General features: G+C 37.2%; 1 protein-coding gene across 1 annotated transcript; it reads right to left on the reverse strand.

The window, feature by feature from the left end:
- Window positions 1-1,516: 1,516 nt before the first annotated feature.
- On the reverse strand, window positions 1,517-21,449 carry BRMS1L (BRMS1 like transcriptional repressor). The gene is made up of 10 exons (XM_083862870.1): window positions 21,254-21,449; window positions 16,537-16,627; window positions 13,761-13,888; window positions 11,016-11,095; window positions 8,976-9,072; window positions 8,519-8,602; window positions 7,087-7,151; window positions 5,571-5,610; window positions 4,723-4,849; window positions 1,517-3,074 (listed from the first exon to the last, which is right to left on the reverse strand). The coding sequence occupies exons 1-10, from the start codon at window positions 21,387-21,389 to the stop codon at window positions 2,951-2,953; spliced, it is 972 nt and encodes a 323-aa protein (XP_083718996.1). The 5' UTR covers window positions 21,390-21,449; the 3' UTR covers window positions 1,517-2,950.
- Between the last annotated feature and the right edge of the window lie 211 nt (window positions 21,450-21,660).

Raw genomic sequence — 21,660 nt, forward strand, 5'->3', positions numbered from 1 at the left:
TAAAACTCTAAGCCTTTTTTTTTCTTTCTACTTAAAAGGAAAAAAAAAAAAAAAAAAAAAAAAAAAAAAACAAAAAAAAAACACCACCAAACAAAACCTCCCACAGAACAGATTGAACCTACTGTTGGAAGACAGCATAGGTTTTCAAAATGAGCAACAATTTCAGTACTTAATCATCTCTTACCACTTGATGGGGGTGGTGAGCTACTTAGACAGGCCTTGGCTTACAAATACAGAGTAAGATGTTCATGGACTATAAATAGCCCATTTTTATAGTTTAAAAATAAACACACTATGATAAAATGCCAAAATTCAAATGCATTTGGAAAGTTTAAGACCTGCTTATTATGAAATACCTAAGCTAAACTCCACATGACACTTACACAGTAAGCATTGTCTGGTTAAATCAATTGCATTCCAACTAAATATATCAGATACTTCCTTGAGAGAAAGATGAGCAGATCGATTTCCTTTGTGTGTTTGGCAAAAACCAAAATGCATCTCCTCTGAAACCTAACTATTGATAGAGAAGCCTTTTCTACACATGTACAGAAAGTAATGTCACTCAGTGCCTCTTGTTCTTCACTTGCTTACCTTTTCACATATTACAGAATTCCTTGCAGCATTTTACAGATCTAAGTCCTATTTGTAGGTTAAAACAATGCTACCAAAGCTTGAAAAGTTTCAATGCAGATAAAACAGATGGATGAGAGGCTAACAATGTGTACTTAAAAGGACTAAAATCTGTGGAAGACCCCTCTTACATTTTATGTTGGATCAAGTAAAACATTAACTGTTCAAATATTAAAAAGATACAAAGCATGTACCAAATATGATTCACCTAAGCATGAAACAAATAACCAGTTATAAACAAAGACCTACCATACAGCTCTCCCATCACATAGGCAAAAATGGTGACATGTCAAAAAGCAAAGTCACAATTCAGTTTCCTGTACTTCTAGTAATGGAACAGGTAGGTCCCAGTTGTCTGATCACTAATCTCCATACTGCTATGATTATTACTTCTCATGTTGATATGAAATAGGTTTATTCTGAATTAAGAAACCATACTTGTGAAGTGTCAGTCCAAATTGCAGGTTGTAGGAAGCAGTTTTGCTTTGTAATCAGATCAGAAAAAGCTGTTGGAATAATCAACTTCAGCTAGAGGGATGCAAAATATAGAAGAGGTAAAAGGAAAGTGGTGAACTATAAAAACAGTTTAGAGTATCCAGCATGGCCTGAATACAAATGATTTCAAGTTATGAGATTCTTAACAGTGCTTATGTTTGATTTATAAATGTCACAGAATAAAGCTTCCATGAATTATTTTGTAAAAGTTTGTAAAAACAAGCAAAATCTATACAGACAAACTCTCAAAAATAAAAAGAAAAAAGTGCAAGTCAAAAGTTTTTTTTAAAAAGCTTTAGGTCTTATGATTATTTGAAAATATTTCCCTTTGCCATTTGGTACATCAACAATTCCAACAAGGCTAGATAATCAAAGAGCAAAACAACATAAAAGATGTCCACTACCACAGATCATTTATTTATATACTAAGTTAAAAAATGCAAATATTTAATTACAAAAAGTTTATCAAACAACTGTATACATACAGTTCATATTGTTAAAAGCCAACATGTCAATCGATACTTTATGTACATTTGATTTATAATGTCATACAATTGTAGAAAAGCATCACTCAGCGAAACTGATTTGGCATTTGGAAAGTACTTACCACCCTGCACTAGAAGAGATGATTAATTTATATGTTACAATAAAAAAATTTATTTGCTGTGATCATTTAAAGCAAATGGAAGCTTTATTTTCTCCAAGAAGAAATCATCATAAGTGGAGATTAAAGTGCACATAACCAACGCATTAACAATTCTTTAACAATCCCATCTATCATTCCAGATGCTCGAAGCACATCACAGTAACATCAAGCATTTAGGACTTTTTCTCTGTGGCTAAAAGAGCAAGACTTTAAAAGATATTCAGCTTCCTAAGTTGCATGAAATACTTCCGGTGTACAATAAGATGAAATGGGGTACAGAAATTTTGAAAATAGTGTTTGGTGAAAAACCCATTCTCCCAGATATAAATTCTCCCAGATATATGACTTCCTGGGGAACTGTTTTCCTTTCCTAACAAAAAATCATCATATTTCATACAACTGTGGACCAAACATGCAGGCCATGCAACAGCATTTATGTAACCATCCCTCCAGTCCTTCTTTGTGGGCTACATATATAACACAGGTTGGAGCAACACTGTCTACCTTATGCATAAATTTTGCTGGCAATCAAGAACAAACATCACCAATGATTTGTCTGCTATAGAATAGGGTCCTACACTAGAAAAGTGCTCTTCAAAAACATAGTTCAAAATATTGGCTTTGTCTCATTACAAGCAATATAGTAAAACTTACAAAATATAATACAATCAGCACTAGTGGAGCTGTTGAGGACAATAATTATATTAAATCAGCACACTTTGGATGAAAGAATGCCTATGCATGTTACAATCTATTCAAAAGCAACAGCTGAGCAGGCTAAATTTACATCCACAAGAGAAGCATGACACAGTCACCGAAAATAAAGTGAGTTGCTGGTAATTATGGTTATCATTTTTTCACACCAATTGGTCACCAATGGAAAAAGAAATTTTTTTTCAGTTTACAAATATGATAAGTTTTGAAGCATTATACTTGAAGAGCATACTTCATATCTTAGGCACTGGACCCAATTTAGAGGCAAAATGTCTGTTAACAGGATTTACCCTCCTCAGGTTTCTGAAGGCCGTCCATATGAAGCTTACATACAGCACGACCAATACACATTAGATACTGCTGTAAATATATAAGGAATACAAAACACTATTAAATACAATTTTCACCCCATGGCACATCACGCATGGCAATACCACTTGTTTCATATCCAGTGAGCAATGGTCAGTTGTGGTTATGCTTTATTGAATATTTTCCTTTCTGTAGCTGAGAAATATACAGCTTAGACTTGCTTCCATCCGGTCTTTTAAACCAAACTTCATCATGGTTAATTGTTGTAATTATGGCACTACAGAAAATGAGGGAAGAAGGGTCAGGGGAAGAAAAACAAGAAGATTTTAGAAAGCTTATAAGCTAAAAATAATCTCAAAACTGCAGCTGTATTTTCACACAGCAAATGAAAATATGCATTAGTTGTAAATGCTAAGCCCAAAAGATACCAGCACCAATATAAGGATAGTTTTAACAGAATTCCTTGGAACTGCAGGTGTCTTTAGTGAAGGTAGCTAATGTTTCAGCCATCTATTTTATTCTCTTAAAAGAAAACCATAAGGGGTACAAATATTTTAATTGTTTAAAAGAACAACAGTTACACAGAGAAAACACAACGATAAACTAACCATAGTAAGAAAAAACAAGAAAGGCCTTGAAATTACACTGAATATGAAGTACTTGAAAAAAAGTTGAACAACCTGAAGCCATGATTTAAAGCACAAAATGTATTCAACTCATACTCATTATACTAAACCATAAGAAATAAACTGTAAACTGTTTCTCTGTTAAATAGCCCTGCTTTTATGCTCCTTGTGGTAACCTTTAACACCAATAGTGAACGAAATTCCTTCCCCATACCCCACAGAAAAAAACACCTTTTCAAGTAGATTGATGGGGAAAACAGAAAGCACAAAACCAAAGATTAGAACAGTTAATAGAACAAAGATCTATTTCATAATGAGGTTGCCAATTCCCTTTAGTCACAAAAGTTGCAGGGGTCTTGAAAGCCCAGGAAAGCTCCACTGCATGACTGCCCTGTTAAGCATCCGTTTTTGGCTTTTGTCAGACACTGGATACTAAGATCTTTACTTGGTCCAGTACCACTGCTGTGTTCTGCTAAATTGATCCAAAGCTTTTTTAATTTCAGAAACAATCTATAGTTTACTAAATTACCTTCCTGTTTCAGCCCTGAACACCAAAATCAACAAAATTTGCTCCTCTTCACCATCCACATGGAAGAAGAGAAACAGCCAGTTCTACAATAAACTACTGGCATATGAAATCAAAAGTCAATTTCCTGAGTACATGTACATACTTAATCAACACTGGACTTTTATTTATTTGCCCCATTCAGTAAAAGGTAAGATATACGTTCAATTTAAAATACACTCAGAGTTTTAGAATTTACAAATATTATCCATACAGAGAAAATACATTCGTAGATCTTAAATGTTCAACCAAATTTGAACTCTGATATTTAGACTGTTCCAATGTATAACAGTCTTCTTTTCTTTTCTTTCTTAAGAGAAGCAAATACAATTAAAAAGTTCCTCTCTTCCTTCAGTGCACTAACCAATGGAAAATAAAGCTTATCTTCAACAGCATAAAGCGTTTTTCCATAATTAAGCATTTTTGGGTGGGCCAACAGATCAAATTCTCAAAGCAACAAATACTCAAGATACTAGAAAAAATTACTCAAAGGTTATAAGGAAGTAGTAACAGCTTAAATTGTTTGAGACATTGACAACCCTTCAGCCAATTCCAACCTTTACTAGCCTGTTTCACAAGTCAGCACTCATCTTTGGTAATGTCTGTCTTCCAAGGTGAACTAGTAAACGTCACTGAGGTGGCAGTATTTCCACACAGACCTTACTCTACATGCCATCATCCTAGTTATTGCTTAACATGAATGTACAGAGCTGCATAAACTGAATCATGTTTACCTTGTAGGACATTCATCTTTCTTGTCAATGCATATCGTCTGCCCTCGTCCATACCATTCGCCATCATAATAGAGTCTTCCTTCTTCAGATCTAGCACTGTGTAGATGCTTTTCTAATTTGACAGGTGCTAAATTAAGCAATAAAAGTGATTTAATATTGACTTCACAGAAATCAATTAGGTGGTAAAATACATTTTCGTCAAGTTACTTACATAAAATACACATTTTTTCCAAAAGTAGTCTGTCTCTTAATAATTGCATGAAAATGGGAAGCAATATACCTTTTTATTTCCAGTCAGACAATTAAAAATTATATTTCCATTTTCAAATAGAAGCTATCACCTACGTGCCTACTGTTCCTTTTCCTCCTCACCTCCAAATATGTGATTTTACTTAGCAAGAACACGCTTTTCACTTCAGTGCCAAATATGAATACCACTCCTTCCCCACAGCTCTGCTTTTTCAGGGTTGTAGCTTGCAGTCAGTGTGAGCATCCTTTGAAATGCACCTGTAAGGTCCAGATGCTCTCAGTTTTCTGCTTAATCTTGTGCAAACACTGGCATAGCTTGCTAATAAGAATGTAAGTATGAAGTAAACCACTGTTAGAAGCCTGAACTTTTGTTGATAATTTTCTAGAATTTGTGTCAACAGAAACAACAGCAATCAATCAATCAAGCTACAGGTATCAGAACCTGAGATAGGGGAAAGACAAAAGCCTCATTTTCCAGCTATTTCATCACATCCCCCATCAGTACCCCAGTACTATAATAAATACAATCTGCCTGGACGCAGTTTGCATCATTGTACACAGCAAGTTTAGTCTTGTGAAACTGGACCATGTCTACTTACGTTCTGGCTTTACTCTGTGTGGCCCCAGGGTAGCCATTGCCTTGAAACACAAAAGAAAATTCAAGTTAGTCAGCAGGCAGAGTCATTTTGTCTTAACTGCCTGCTTTAGTTGTGGAGCAACACACAGTGGTATTTGCTTTTATATGCAAGTAAATATTTGCATTTACATGCATAAAATACAATGAGAATTCTAAAATAAAAATGTGTTCAATGGTGACTCGGTAGCAAAATAAAAAGGCATTTTGTGGGTGAAAAAATCACCTTTATTAAGTTTTGATTTCAATAATTCAAGCTTTTCTAAATTAAATCCTCAATAATGGTCTTATGTAATTCTGTCAAGAAAACACAAAATTACATTAACTCATTATGAAAAAGAAAATGCTACATGAACAATCTAATCTTTTAATTTATATGTTATAAGCTCACGAATGTTACTTCATGCAAACTCCAGACCACACATAACCTTGAAAAAAAAAAAGCACTTAAGGGTTTTTGGGAGTTGATTTGTTTGCTTTCTGGAGATTTTTTAAATTATTTCCAGAAAAGGCAAAACCCTAGTAGATCTTGTGTTTGTTGCTATTGTTTAAAATTATGTAAAACTACAGAGAAGAACCTGAGGGAAAGATATTTTGTGTCTCTTCTTCTGATGTGATAGAAAGAGAAAAGTCAGACAAGTTCTCACATAAAGGTCACATTTTACTTCTTGTTTAGGAAATCAGTACAGGGAAAAAAAACAGGATAGAAACTGACTCAGAGCCAACTCCCCACCAAGTTTTTGAATTCACCTAAGTGGTTTGCTATTCCATAAACTGGGAAGCACTAGGATACTAGGGGAAGCTTTCTGACTGCAGGTGCAAGGCAAGGATACCATTTCATTACAGCAAGATCTAAAACAGGCATTATGCAACTAAAATTTGGATTTACTTTTTCAAATACATCAATTGAGTAAACAAATTTCGCTTCTTATAAACCATGATTCTCTTGTAATCTGAGAAAAACACAGCTCCTCATTTTTATGTGAAAAAAGGAGAGATCAAAGCACAGAAATCTTGTTAAAGTAAAAACCTTACTATATGAAAACGTGCCATATGAGATTTTAAAAAACCTTCTCATACAGCAAAATTCTATCAGACTATCCCAGTATGATAGAATATAGTTTATATATAAAGTTTGTATCAGATCAGTTCATAGTTCATATCAAATCAGCCTAAACTATGAGAAAGCAGATTCACTTAACACAGGCTTTAGGCTCACTCTTTCATGAAAAAATACAGACTCCTCATTTTAGAGATCCTCTTGCACCCCTTTAATGGATTCCACTGTATGATTTGGGTAGAATCAGAAGAAATACCAATAAGACCGATTGAAGTGAAAGGATTAACTGACTACTGAAGAAATAAAAATCTATTTAGTGTTTTGATCATGTAAGAAATCCAGTTACACGTTTAAGTAGCAAAAGGACTAGACATGAACGCAGCTAAATCCACAGTCACTGGCAGTCATCCTTTCATCTTACCTTCCTTATTGTTGTCCAGTCTTCAAGAATATCAAGGTCTTGTAACATATAAACTATATAAGGACGTGGAAATGTTAGGGAAAATTCTTTTAAACAGAAATAATAAAAATGTCCTAATGTTTGTAGAAAGATATAAATAGCTCTGTTCTGTAGATCTTCCACGAAAAGTGTACCAATACAAAGTAAAAGCTCAGTGCAAACACGTCCATCTTTGAATAATGCAACCTAGAAGTACATTTCAAGAATTATTAAAAGAGGTAATAATAGTATGTAGATGTTCAGGCTACAGGAGTTCAGTGTAAGATAAACAGCTGAGATACAACCATTCCATTCCTAACAGTTCAAAAATTATTCTATTTGCAATAATTCAAATTACAATTAAAATTCATTGCAATTGCAATGTACCATTGCAAAACAGCACCTACACTAGTATCACTAGCTACACTAGTACACTAGCTTAAATAAAATAATTATTTTTACAGTATTCCACAACATGTATCTTCAAGAGAAAAGCGTGGTCAGCACCACATATCTGAATATCAAATATCCAAAAAACAGGATAAGCCAAAAAACAGAAAGCCCCCTTCCTTAAACTATCAACTGCAAAGGAAAAAATGCATATTTACAACAATACATGAACTTCAAATCAAAATTTCATATAGTACAACTATTCCATTACAATAGTCTTCATTTCCTACTTTGTTTCTCCCCATTTCATCTCTGAAAAATAAGTCTAGCAAAAGATGCTATGAATTAAAAAAAAATCTCCTAAAATGGAGAGCAAGCTTAAACTTAAAATTCCATTTGAAATTTTAAAAATCTTAAACCATTTTCAAATCTGTTTTTCTCTAAATAGCAAAAAATTACAAATCAAAAGCTGTGTAAAATTTCTAGGTATTTGCTTTGCACAGATCTGACAAGTTCACAACTATTTCTAAACTACAGTCAAAAAGAACAAATTCATTTACTTCACCACTGAAAGGATTTTTAGCTTTACAAACTGCCTGAAATTTGCTGAGATTTTATACCTAATACTGTAGTAGTATTTTTCATTTGGAATATTCTCTAAAATAGCAAGGTAGCTCATAATTCACAGAATCCAAAGCGATTTATATGGTTAGTTGGTGAAGTTCAAATGGCCTAACTTGATTCTGCTTTTGCCTTGTAACTCTATTTTCCTTTGAGATACTTTTAGAAACATTTTCTACATAAAACTAGTAGCTAGGTAAGAGAATCTTAATTTTAATTTTCATGATGGCATGGATGTGTTAACATGGCTTCTCTAATCTGAATTAGAATAGTGTCTGCCAAGCAAGAATCAGTTTTGATGATGCATTATCACTTCAACTTGATGCTAATGACACATGTAATAAAATTAGCCATAAGACTGCAAACATTACTAGAAAGAACTATGATTTCAGTAAAAGGATATCTGATACAACAACAGGTTTCTTCTTATCTGGGCTAAATGGATCCTTCCTTTTCTTCCTGGACTGGAGCTCATCATTCCATAATTCTGAAAATATACAATAAGAACATGCTATTAATCAGAAGCATTTTCATACTTAGCTCTTTTTATAGCAGAAAACATTGTCCACAAATGAAAAATAACATTTTCTGGTGAGATGCTGTGTCTAAACAGAATAAAGGTGTTACAAGATTATGTAGGCATAGATTAATACTCTCAAAAGACACAAGGGATGCTGACAACTATTAAACCAAAATGAAAGTTTAAATTCAACCCCTTGCCCAGAGTCTACAGCTGAATAGTATTCTAGCAGATAACCTAAAATTCACCAGAAATACTATGTGTACAGTCAACTAATTAATAGCCAGCAGAAGATTAAAAACAAATAATAAAAAAATCCGCAAACTGAATTTCCATCTACCTGAGGTAATGTCAATGCTATGTCTGTCTTCTTCAAGTCTTCTAATCTTCTCTTCTAGTTCACTTTGTACAGTATCATACAAGAGAAGCTTCTCACTCTATAAAAGCAAGATTACACATTTTTACATTACTAAATTCAATAATCTAAATATTGACAATTTAAGGCACCAGTGGAAGGAACATAACAGCTTTTTCAGAAGCCGCAAAGCATATGACATGTCCCTCTATCCCTTTTCTTAGCATGCGATCCTAGCTCCTTAAAGACAGCACACTCAACTGAAGTGAAAATATAATTACATATTTATCTATATAGATAGATATAGATAGACATATAAGACATATATGCAAAGCCAAACTAATAAAAAGCTTTTCAACATCTTCATTAACAACTCACTCAAAGGAATACTAAGTTTGCCAACAACACAAAACTTGAGAGAGGCTGCTGACTCCCTCAAGGGCAGAGAGGCCCTGCAGAGAGACTTTGACAAATTAGAAGGCTGGGCAATTGCCAACCAAATGAAGTTAAAAAAGAGCAAGTGATGGATTCTGCATCTGGGACAAGGTAATCCCAGATGTACAGACAGACTGGGGAATGAGAGGCTGGAAACCAGCACTACAAAAAGGGACAGAAAGCTGAACAGGAGCCAGCAGTGCCCTGGTAGCCAGTAGGGCCAACCCTGTCCTGGGGGGCATCAGGCCCAGCATTGCCAGCTGGGCAAGGGAGGGGATTGTCCTGCTCTGCTCTGCACTGGGGCAGCCTCACCTCAAGTGCTGGGGGCAGTTTTAGGTACCACAATATAAGCAAGCTATTAAGCTATTAGAGTGTCCAGAGGAGGGTCAGGAGGATGGTGAAGGCTCTGGAGGGGATGCCGTGTGAGGAGCAGCTGAGGTCACTTGGTCTGTTCAGCCTGAAGGAGACTGCGGGGAGAGCTCATCTTGATCTTCAATATCCTCACAAGGGGAAGTAGAAGGGTAGGTACCAATCTCTTTACTCTTGTGACCAGGGACAGGATTTGAGGAAAAGGCCTGAAGCTGAGCCAGGGGAGGTTTAGGTTGGATATCAGGAAAAGGTTCTTCACCCAGAGGGTGGTTGAGCACTAGAACAGGCTCCCCAGAAAAGTGGTCCCAGCTTGTCTGAGTTCAGTAAGTATTTGGACAGCACTCCTAGACACATGGTGTTGGGAAAGATGGGACAGGAAGGGCTTGTGAATATGATTGCCTAGTAAGAAATACTGGAGATGTAAAACCTGTGAGTGAAATAGAAATGAAGGCCAGCTTTGAGATGTAGGCATGGCAGGCAGGAAGACAGTGATTAGCTGAAGTTATGTTGAAGGACAGAAAACAAAAGGACCCAAGGGTGTAGCCCCTCTCCGCCCTGCCAAGACATCAGGGAAAAAGTAGATAAGAAAAGTAGTCTTTAGAGTTTAGAATATAGGATGATATGGTAATATAGTAGTTCTCATAGGCTGCATGCAAAGTTTCTGAGTTTTGTATCTCACACCAGTTGGTCACTGTAAATTAGAATATTCAACACAAAAGGAGATATAATGTATTGTAATAAAGTGCTCGCCCTCTTACCGCTCCCTCTCTCTTAACTCTCTCTTAGCTCTTGCTCTTACCTCTCTCTTACCCTTCTTAGCTTTTTTACCTCCTTTACCTCATACCCTCTCTCTCTCCCTCTCTCTTTGGGGTTTCCCTTCAGCCGAGGCTGGTGGCTGAAGGCAAAGCCCTTTTTACCCACGACCCTTGCAATAAACCCACGTGTTTCTAGAATATCTCAGGTCAGCAGAGTTCCTTCTCCCTGCCATCCCCAGATGCTCCTACAACATGGTATGATTCTTGGTCCTTCTAACTCAGCACATTCTATGATTCTAACTTTTAGATGCTTTGAATAACCTCTTGCACAGGCTTAAATATTACATGGCAATTGCATTCAAATAACAAATAACTGCAATTATAAAAACATGCACTGAACCTGAAAAGCATGACAGACAGTAAAGTTAGATGAGATTAGCTATCAATGTGAAATAGTTGGCACAACCTCACAATGCTGTCGAGAGGCTTGAATTTCACATTCATATTTGTTTTTCACGGATTCCAGACACAGCTCTCTATAGATACCTGTAATCAGACAAATTACAGCAATATTACTTTCTTTATCTTTATCTTCAGAATTCTATTTTAAGACTGCCTGCAATTCCCAACACATGCACACAGTGGAAAATACATATATATTACATTAGGCACTTAAAGTGGCTGGCTGCTTTAAAGAATAAAAATAAGTACAAGTAAATCCTTAGTTCTGGGAATCGGAGAAAAACTAAATGCTATTTTAACTGCTTCTCCTGTCAGTCAATAAATTACACCAGTGGTAACACTAACTTTAGAAAATATGTCTATTTCTTATTTCTGTTCAAACTATCCTGAATATTATCAGTTTTCAAACTTAACTGAATGGCCTCTTCTGTTTTCTAATTAGAGTTTAAAATAAGGTTTTGGGGGGGTTAAAACAGCTAGAAAATTGATTGAAAGAAAAATGGTTTACAAATTATTATTTGGAATAAGACTTACTTTATAAGTCATGACCTTAATAAATTACATTAATTAACAAGACTGCTCCATTCTTAAAAACAGCCACCTTGTGATAAAGGGTACTGCTTCTAAGTATTAGAAGCATTTTTAGACATTTCTGGAAATGTGTCCACTAAGCAGCTGAAAAATAACTCAGGTACCTTAAATGTAATATCTGGCAAGCATCAATAGAACTTGATTTAATATATTCAATGCATTCAACAGAGAACACTTATTTTGCTTCAGATTAGAAACTTGAGGAGTTAAGTTTGCACACAAGTGTCTTGCAACTGAAGAACTTTCAAAACCAACTTTCCTTATAATTCAACTTACTATAAATGAATACAGTACTAGAGGAACAAAATTACCAGTAGCAATCCCTCTGAAAAATAAACCATAAAGCAATGCATCAATCATCTTTCCACAGTGATGCTATTCTAGAACTCAAAATGTTCTTTTCTTACATTGCTATGTTATGCTGGCTTTTATTTTCTTAATATTTATGGCTGACTGGCATATTTAGGTCACTGTTTATTTGCCTGAAATTGAAAAATATAGGTATGAACTATTCTAGAAGAAACAGTTGTTTTTCTGACTTACTGTAATTGTCAAGATCCACATTTTGTGTGAATAGTGCCTTAGAGAGCTGAGAAACACAAGTTTCTTTTCCAACACAGATGCAATTATATCTGAAGTTTAGCTAAATATAGTTTAGTTTGGGGGTTTTGTCACCACTGCCTCCCTTTTCTTCGGTAACAGTAGGTCTTTATGGGTTACCTGCTGGAACTCAAGTCCTGCTATTACCCACTTCTGTCAGGGCTCTCAAACAGTAAGAGCAAATAAGTCAGTTCTGCAGTCTCTTGCTTTTTATGGCATAATTTTATCAAGGTCATTTGGCTGGGGACAAATGGAAAAAAATCTCCTATTTTCTATTCTCAGCTTCAAGGAAACCGTTGTTTTTAAGCTGAGCTTTTTTTACATTGAAACATGGTTTTTCAATGGTGGTGAAGACCAACCAGGAGAATGTGTAATATGCATATCCCATACCCACCTACATGAAAGTACTGATGGACAGCCACATTTAAAACTGAAAATGAAAAGCCTGGATAAAGGCTGCTTTTATATCAAACCTTTTGCAAGTTCAACTGAGATCCTCCTGCAAAGCCCAAGTGGGCTACTTAGGACTTCTCATGTAAATTTGGGCTAAGAACTTAAAACCCAGAACTGCTGGGTCAGCAGCTGATAAAAAGTATTACAGGCAAAACCTGGAAAGGAGAGAAATGCAATGGATCAAAAGATTTCAAATTCTTGAAGTCAGAAGTACCAATGAAAACATATGGGGTAACACTGAAACAGCACTAGTACTATGAAAAGTTTAAGATGGCTTGCCCTTTTTCAGTTTGCCTGCGCCATGTTTCTGCTAAATTTCTTAGAAAATACACTGGTATAGCTTCTCTGTCTACAGAGATCACAGGTGTCTGTCTTTTGGCTCTCTGGCAGCCTGTATTAGGTAACCCTTAGACAGCTGAATCCTCCTAATGGAATCAAGCTGTAACATGAAACAAATTTACAATAGGGAAGTACAGAACCTTGTCTTCCTATAACATTACCATTCCATATGATTATATGGTTGTATACAAGAAGAAAATGTATGTTCTTGCTTTCTTTTATGAGCAGAAAAACCTGTATAAACATCAGTTTTAATAACTAAAATTCAGCTTAGATAAAAACACAAAGGACAAGAGGGTTTTCCTCTTTCCCTAGAAGAACAGGATAGCAGCAGAGTAGAAGAGACACAGACTAAAAGAGCAGGAAAAAATGTCATCATATTAGATAGCAAGCATTTCATGACAGAGCACCTACGTATCTCTTCAAAAATTACCATTGTGTAGACTTGATCCCAAGCCTTCTGACTAAAAAAGTCATTAGCTTTTACTCAGTAATTTTGTTCTTACTACACAAAAACAGGCACCTATTAAGTGAAACATTAAAAAAGCTGTATTTTTAGTATGACGTTATCAGGCAACTTATGCAAGGAGCTAAGCAACATATTCATTTTGACTTAAAAACTACTTCATATTTAAAATCATAGAAATACAGTATTTCTAACTTTAAAACACACTCCTTCAACAATTCTAAAGAAAACAAAAGATTGACCTTAAAATGCATAGCAAGCTTCTACTTTGAAACAGCAATATTCATTTTACATGCCTACCTGCCACCTTGGTTCGGATTTGCATATTTTCTTGTAGAGCTGCCAATGGTTCTAAATATTCAGGTGCTTTTCCAGCTATGACCTCTTGTAGCTTTGCATCCACTTGGCTTAATCTTTCTTTGTAAAGTCTTAAAATAATAGAAATAAAAATATGTATTTTATTTAAAACTAAACACAAGTTAGAAGAAATATTTTTAAAGTAACTATTTGTCATCCCTTTGTTAATGCTATGGAACACTGAAACAAAATGAGGATTTGCCAGCATTTGAATTTTTCAATACATATTTTCTTTTTGAACAACACTATCCATGCTTATTAAGCCTTTCTGAAAAGCAAATGCAAATAATCAGAAGTGCAGAAAGGACAAAGTTAAACATATCTCCATCTCTAAGGAAGAAGAAAAAAATTGCACATCTGTTAATAATAGGACATGAATCAACATGGAAGAGGAGATGAAAAGGTACTACAGTACCTAAGAACTGGGTTATGTCATGAGAGAGAAAGATAGTTTGGGGATAGAAATGATCATTTATATTTGTGTTCATGTATCTGCTCCCACACTACCATAAACCCAGGAAAAAGAGATGGAGGTGCTTAATGAAGCAAACCCCAATTCATCTCCTGGGAAAATCTACGTGTTGTGTACTATTATAAATATCATGAGATAATTTCTGACATACTTACATTCCTGCCAAAAGAAAGAGTAATTAAAATATTTTTATTTTACCTGAAATTTAGTCATTTCATAAAAGCTGATATTTTCTGGCAGACAATGACTCAATCCGCTTGCACTTTGAAGAATTTAATGTAATATCAGTTACAAACATTGCAATCTCAATAAAGTTCCACTTACTTGTAGCTGTTAGTGTTCCACTAACTTGTAGTGTTAGCAGTTATGGACTGGGTGCTATCAGCACTTGGTACCATGCAGCAGTTGATGAGCTACAACTATTTATCCATTACTTTCAACCAATGATTTGTCCAAAATGAATAAATGCTACCAAACCACTGTAAATGCTACTTATCTCCTAACATCCAAATTCAACTTCCCTGAAATGGAGGAGGAGGCAGACCCAGTCATTACACCATCTCTACTGTTAGTTGTGACAAAAGTCCCATTGTTTATGCATCTTCTTCTACTTTTCCGATGTTATCACCTCCCTATTCACAGCTCCCTCTAATGCTCCGTTTCTGGCATTCCCACCATCAGTGTTCTTCCAGCCCATACAAATACCTTTTATCTCTTAACTAATTAACGTGTCTCTGCCACACCTTCCTCAACATACCACAGCTCAAACACCCTGTGTAAGCCCTAAGCCCCCAAAAGTATTTGCTTCCTTCCTCTCAAGACCACCCTCTTTCATATTTACTCCTTAAAGACCTGTTTCCACGAATTGTATTCAGTCGTCCAGGCTGTTGAACAGATGGAATAATAACGCTGAACTCAAAAGCTGACAATTTTACAAATGCCAAACCAATCAGCACCAACTGGCTCCAGTACCCATCAGTTGGCTGCATTTCCCAGGTTTTTCCATGCTCAGCCCAAAGAACAGCAGGACAAGCAGTCTTCTCAAGACACTGCAGCAAGGAATTTCTTATTGGGCAATTCTTTCCAGATCCTATTATTTCCAGACCTCACAATGTCCTGTTATGCAAAGCAAGTTCTATGTCTCAGTTCTGTAGTAGAAAGAACTATCTCACAATATAAATATGCATCTGAACCATAATAAAAACTGACTTCAGTTTTCAATTAAAGTATATGCCCATGAACAGACCAGTTCTTCTCAAAGTTTCACTTACCAAGTACCTTACTAAATTAGTTGCCAGAATGCCACCAATTTAATCTTGAACAGATGCATCTAACTTGAAGTTAAAACAAATTTAATTTCACATACACTGCTGGAGCTTGTCCAAAGAAGGACAATGGAGCTGGTGAAGGGTCTGGAGCACAAGTCCTGTGAGCAGCAGCTGAGGGAGCTGGGGTTTTTAGCCTAAGGAAAAGGAGGCTCAAGGGAGGCTTACTGCTCTCTACAACTACTTGAAAGAAGTTTGTAGCAAGGTGAGGGTCAGCCTGTTCTACCTGGCAACAAGAGGCAGGACTAGAAGGAATCGTTGCACCAGGGGAGGCCTAGATTGGATATCAGAAAAAATTTCTTTGCTGAAAGTGTTCAAAGCACTGGAACAGGCTGCCCAAGGAAATGATGAAATCCCTGAAAGTGTTCAAAAACATGCATAGATGTGGTGCTTAGAGACATAGTTTAGTAGTGGACCTGGGCACTGTTAGATAAATGGTTGAACTTCACGATTTTAGAGGTATTTTCCAATCTTAATGATTCTATGATACAGATGACAGGCTGTAATACAAATGACAATAACTTCTGAATAACTTTTTTTGCTTAGCAAAGACAATGCACTTAGATCTGTCCCAAATATATAAACATATGAGAGTGATATTGAATGAATAAGTAATTACACAAAATCTCAAACTTCCCTAAAATCCCAATTCCTTGGTTCTACTAGGGAGTTTGATGCAACAGACCCAGACTAGCCCTTCCACAGGAACATTTCAAAACCATACTTAAGGCAAAACAAAAAAATATGTGAATACACAGAAGCATTCTGGAGCAACTGTCTGCCAGTAATTTCAGAATTCCCAGTCCCTACTCTTCTCCAAAAGTAGCATCCCCATATATGAAAGACAAGAAACACCAGCTGCACACAATATTTTCATGGAACAGATCCTCAAATGAGGCACTTGAAACATTAAAATACTTACTGATCTTTAAGGTCTGTAAATTGCTTTTCAAGATTGGACATTTCATCTAAACATTCCATTCTTCTTCTTTCACAGTCCTCATCATCCATTTCTAAGAGCAAAAAAAAAAAAAAATTAGCAATGTAATATATAAGGAATAAACTGGATATTTTGTTTCTAGTGAATGTGGAAGGGCGCCTGAATTATAGCCATGAGCAGTTTCTATCTTATACTATTATTCTCATAAAACAGAATATGAGGAATTACTTGGCATATAAGCTACAAAGTAAGAAACCTAGACCTAATTCTAGAATAAACTCCATAAACAGCAATTCTTCTTCCACAAAATAGGAAACAACAGCACTGTAAGATCTCAAGAGGGTAATTTCATGACTGAAATACAAAGAATACCTAAGAATGCATGAAAGAGAAAAACCAAACAATGTCTATCACACCAAGTGAAAGACACCATTAAGGATGAGCTGTTATAAGTCACCACTGAAAATTCAAGTGTATCCTGGGTTAGTACAAAAAAAAGCAATCCCCTGAATGCAAGCACAGTTCAGTGTTGCATTTGTCATATAAAATTCAAGATTTGTTTTATTAATATTCTTTAAAGAAAATATAACATATAATTTTGAAACAGGTTTCACCCTGCCCAATTCAAAGAGTTCTTTGAAGTTGAAATATTAATGTAAAAATATCTACAGTTCATTTTAATGGCCATTTGAAATTACTCTGATGAAACATTTCTTAACCTGTAAAGTCTAGAACACTGCAGATACTTGAGTTTGTAAGCTTTTATGCAGCAAAATAGTTGAAGTTAATTTTTTCACAGATTTTATTTTAATTTACATCCCTGATTTTTTTTTTTTTTGTAACTTAACTAGAGCAGATAAAGCAACATAAATAGAATTTTTTTAGCCAAAACTTTTGACACTGCCATTGAGATATCTAATGTTACTAAACATCAGTTGTTAGCTCCATTGGCCTTTCTTAGACTAGAAAACTAAGTTTTCTTAGTTTTAGGTTTCTAAGATTCTTAGATGAGAAACTAAGATACAAAATTCTTGACTCTTTCCCAACCTTCCCAGAAAAAAAAAAAAAAAAAAAGAAAGAAAAAAGGCTTTGTTAAACCATATTCAAAAGTCAGATAAGTGAAAGTGCTTTATAATAGCAGTATCTGCAGGAATCAGCCCTCTGCAGTTACGCTACAGCTGACCATTACCAACCAGCAGCAGGCATGCAGAAGGGATGGCCGTGCACTAAGGAACTGTGACTGAACTGCTGCAAACAGGCCAGATGCTTGAGAGAAGGCACTGTCCTAAGGAGCCCTCACTTATGTAAGCAGTTACCATGGGAAGAAAAATCCTACCTCCTGACAGAGAGGCAAAGCAGGATCCTGAACCCAGCAGGGATCACTCTTTTAGGCTATAAACAACTCTGAGCTTTTTGCTTCTTCCTCATTCACATTTTTCCAACAAACATGTTTAACTGCTGTATGCTGTCTCCTATACGAACTCCAACACCAACCAACTAGAATACAGCATGCCAGTCTTCATTCTTACTGTTTTGCAAAACAGTATGGCAATTTGTAAAGCTGATGAGGTAAAAGGAGTAGCTTCAGGGCCACTAGCTGCTTGAAAGGATCTTATTAAATCAGATTGTCTACTCAGCCCTCTCTGCACTTCTTCCTGAAATCATCACAAGCTTTTAAGACTAAAAAATACACTAACCTTCTCTGCCTGGATATGAAAACCAGCAGTCAGCACAGCAAGACCAATCAGTATTACAATGGCAGCTATGAGTCCAAATTAAAGATCTAGCACAGTCTCTCAAACTACTGTTAGTACAATCAAACAGGGCAGTGTACAGTTTTAAAACACAATATAATCTGAAGTATTTGAAAGCAGAAGAAGAAAATTTGAAGACAGAACTTAAAAAATACAACTAATGGGGAGGGTGAAGGAAGAGCATATCAGGCTGTTAAGAGATACTATTTATGTTAAAATATTGTTCTCAAAAGTAAGGCAGAACCATAATCCCAGAATAAGGCAGAAAATCCTATTAAAGAACAAAGTTTTAGTTTACTGTTTGACACAATATCCAAGCCAAAATCGATTCAGCAATTTATAATTTGGCCAGATTTAAGGAATGTGGCAATCATATTACTCAGTTGTATAAGGCATTTCTGTGCTACAAAAATAAAGCTTCTTTAAAATGCGAAGGCAACTCCCAGTGAAACCAAGCAGGAACAAGCACTGGGATAGCCACAGTTTTTCCCCTTTATTCTCAAACATGTTTCAAATGTGTTCTGCTATGCTTTTGATTCTAAGCATGTTCTACTAAGGAGATCACTCATAAGCTTTTCTTAAATTAACATGGATTTTATTGTTTGTGTATGTTTAGGGAGTGCAAAGCAAAGAAAACTACAACTGTAACCCTGGCTGAGGATCAGAGAACTCCCACTGTTGGAGGGGAAGGGACTGCATCTCACATTTTAAACTTGTGTTACAAGGAAATTGCTATTCGTTGGCATCCTTGTAAATAAAGAAATAACACACAGCTCTCGCCAATCTCCTCTCAGCTACAAATACTCTCAAAAGTCTTTGACCTTCTGCTTAGAAGTCTTCGTTCTACCTATCATTCATACTAAATGTCAATTCACATGCCAAGTTGCTCTTCAAGTGTTTCATCTCTATCTTCCTCCAGTAGGATACATAAAATGATGAAGATTTTCAGAGTCCTGACATATCTTTAATTTCCCACTTATGGAATTCCTTCCTCATGGCCTTAAACAACATACAGACTATGGAATATGCATTGCTGAAAAAGTAAAATGTTTTAAGATCAAATTTCATGGCTTTCCAATTGAAAATTTATACCACAGGAGGTGGAAGACTGCTCATTTCATATTAAAACAATTGCTGATAGGCCCATTCTGTCTCAAAACTGTATTTACCATACAGTTTCATACTGTAAAAAGTATTTAGGGTACTTTTAAACACTTTCAAAATCACAGCTGTTTTTTCCTACTATACTCAAGCAGTCTAACACAATAATTAGGGCAACCTGGTTTAAAAAAAAAAAATCCACACAGCACTTAAAATGTAACAGCACCTAAAATAGTTGTTTTTTTTTTAATAAGCTATGGCCTATATAAAGCACTTCCAAAAATGACCAAATTCTCCTCCGGGATAGTAAGCATAACTTGTGGCTTTTAAAATTCATCCCTAACAAACTATTCTATATCCCAGTCAATAAAACACCTGTATCAAAAACATAACATCAAAATGAGCAAGACAGAAAGAGTGCCAGCTCTCAAGCATGAATCATGCTTCCTCTAACAGCACCTTTTGTCTTCTCAGGCATCTACTGGAGACAGAAAATAAAAAGAAGGCTGAATGCAAGTAAAGCAAATGACAAATTTAACAAAAAAATCATTACTAATTTCAACTGAGACTTATTTCTTGGGGTACTAATCATTTTAAGTCTGTAGAAATAATATGCTTCCAAGGAGTATGTTCACATTGGTCAAGACACTGAGACAAGTATGCAATTTTCTGTAATCATCACACTTTAAGCACTTCCTTAAAACCACTTCTCTGTGGAATGCAACAAAAATTATCTGTAGAGTTTCTTGTATTGTTTTAAAGAAACACGAACAGACTACATTCACTTAAAACACTTACTCCTTCCTAACCCCAGACTCTCAGAAACATGGTGTGATTCTTGGGGTGTCTTGTGCAGAGTCAGGAGTTGGTCTCAATGATCTTTCTGGGTCCCTTCCAACTCAGCATATTCCATGGTTTTAATTCAGTGATATAGGGGCCTCAGCACTAAATCACTTCAGCTGCCAGAACCACATGTCAGGACTAGGACTGGTCCTGGCCCACATCGACATCAGGACTTTTCTCAATTCACTAACCCTGTCCAACTTCCTTTCCATCCACCGTCTTGCACCTCATCACTATTCAAATAAGGCACCACAAACTCCCACTGCTTATCAACTGGAAATACGTTTTAAGATCAAAGACAGGAAGTAGTAATCACAAGGAAAGTGATTACTACTATAATAAAAATCTTAACAACACAGTGGAGATATAAAAAGTGATCTTTTCAAAGCTATATTTCAGCTACTAATGTAATTCAAAATCTACAGTCTAGAAGAAACTATGGAAAAAAGAAGGGACCTTCAGCTGAGCAGAGGCTGAAGTGATTTGCAAAAGAGGCCAGCGGTATTGACAGGGCTCCCAATATCCCCTCAAAGATCTTAAAACATCTAGCTGGAATTCATGAGCTTGCATGGAAATACGTGCTTATATGTACGTACGCAGGTGTTCATGTACGCACATGTATGTACATATGCCAAGCCTTTAAGCAGACACCTGAGCGAGGAGTCCCTGTGCGAGGACGCCCTGGAGCCCAGCAGGGCACAGCCCGCGGCTCCCGCCCGGAGCGGAGCAGAGCGGAGCGGCGCGGCCCGGGCGGCCATGGCCGGGTCCCGGCCGGCTCCAGGGGGCTCCCCGGGGATCCCGCCCGTGCGCCCCGCCCCGCTCCTGCGCCCTGGCCGGCGGCCCGGGGAGACGCCGCCGAGCCGCGGCAGAGGCTGGGCCGGGGCGGGGTCACGGGGGAGGAGAAGGAGGGACACCGACAGCCACCGGAGCCGGGCGGAACCGGTGTGTCCCGGGGGCAGCGCCGAGCGCTGAGGGAGCCGCCTTGCGGGCGGCTGCGGTACCTGAGCTGTCCCCCTCCTCGGAGACGGACGAGCTCTCGGTCTCCTCCTCCTCAGAGCTGCTGCCCTCATTCTCTCCGTAGTCCACCTCCATCTCATCGTGATTATTCTCCTTCTTCTCCCGGGAATGGACCGGCATCGTCCCCGCGGCTGCTGTGGAGCCCCGAGCCCGCCCTTCCCGCCGCCGCTCCGCCGCTGCCACCGGCCGCTCCGCCCCGCCCGGTGCCTGCGCGCCCGCCCATTGGCCGAGTCCCGCCGTCGTCTGGCGTCACCCCGCGCGCGGCGTTCTGGGAATTGTGGTCCGTCCTGAGGGGAGAAGGCCGACGGGGCGCTGTGAGGGGTCGGTCCGTAGTGGCGGCTTTTCGCGCCCCTGTCCCGTCCCGGGACACTCACAGCACTGCTGGGCGCCG

The sequence above is a fragment of the Zosterops lateralis genome (assembly GCF_965231275.1).
Source record: "Zosterops lateralis genome assembly, chromosome: 6".
Taxonomy (NCBI): domain Eukaryota; kingdom Metazoa; phylum Chordata; class Aves; order Passeriformes; family Zosteropidae; genus Zosterops; species Zosterops lateralis.

Excerpts from the sequence above, each read along its gene's own strand:
- BRMS1L (XM_083862870.1), bottom strand. The coding sequence starts at position 21,389 with ATGCCGGTCCATTCCCGGGAGAAGAAGGAGAATAATCACGATGAGATG. Across the intron at positions 13,889-16,536 it reads TTTACAGACCTTAAAGATCA|ACTTTACAAAGAAAGATTAA; the intron begins GTAAGTATTTTA and ends TATTATTTTAAG. Across the intron at positions 4,850-5,570 it reads ACACAGAGTAAAGCCAGAAC|CACCTGTCAAATTAGAAAAG; the intron begins GTAAGTAGACAT and ends TGCTTAATTTAG.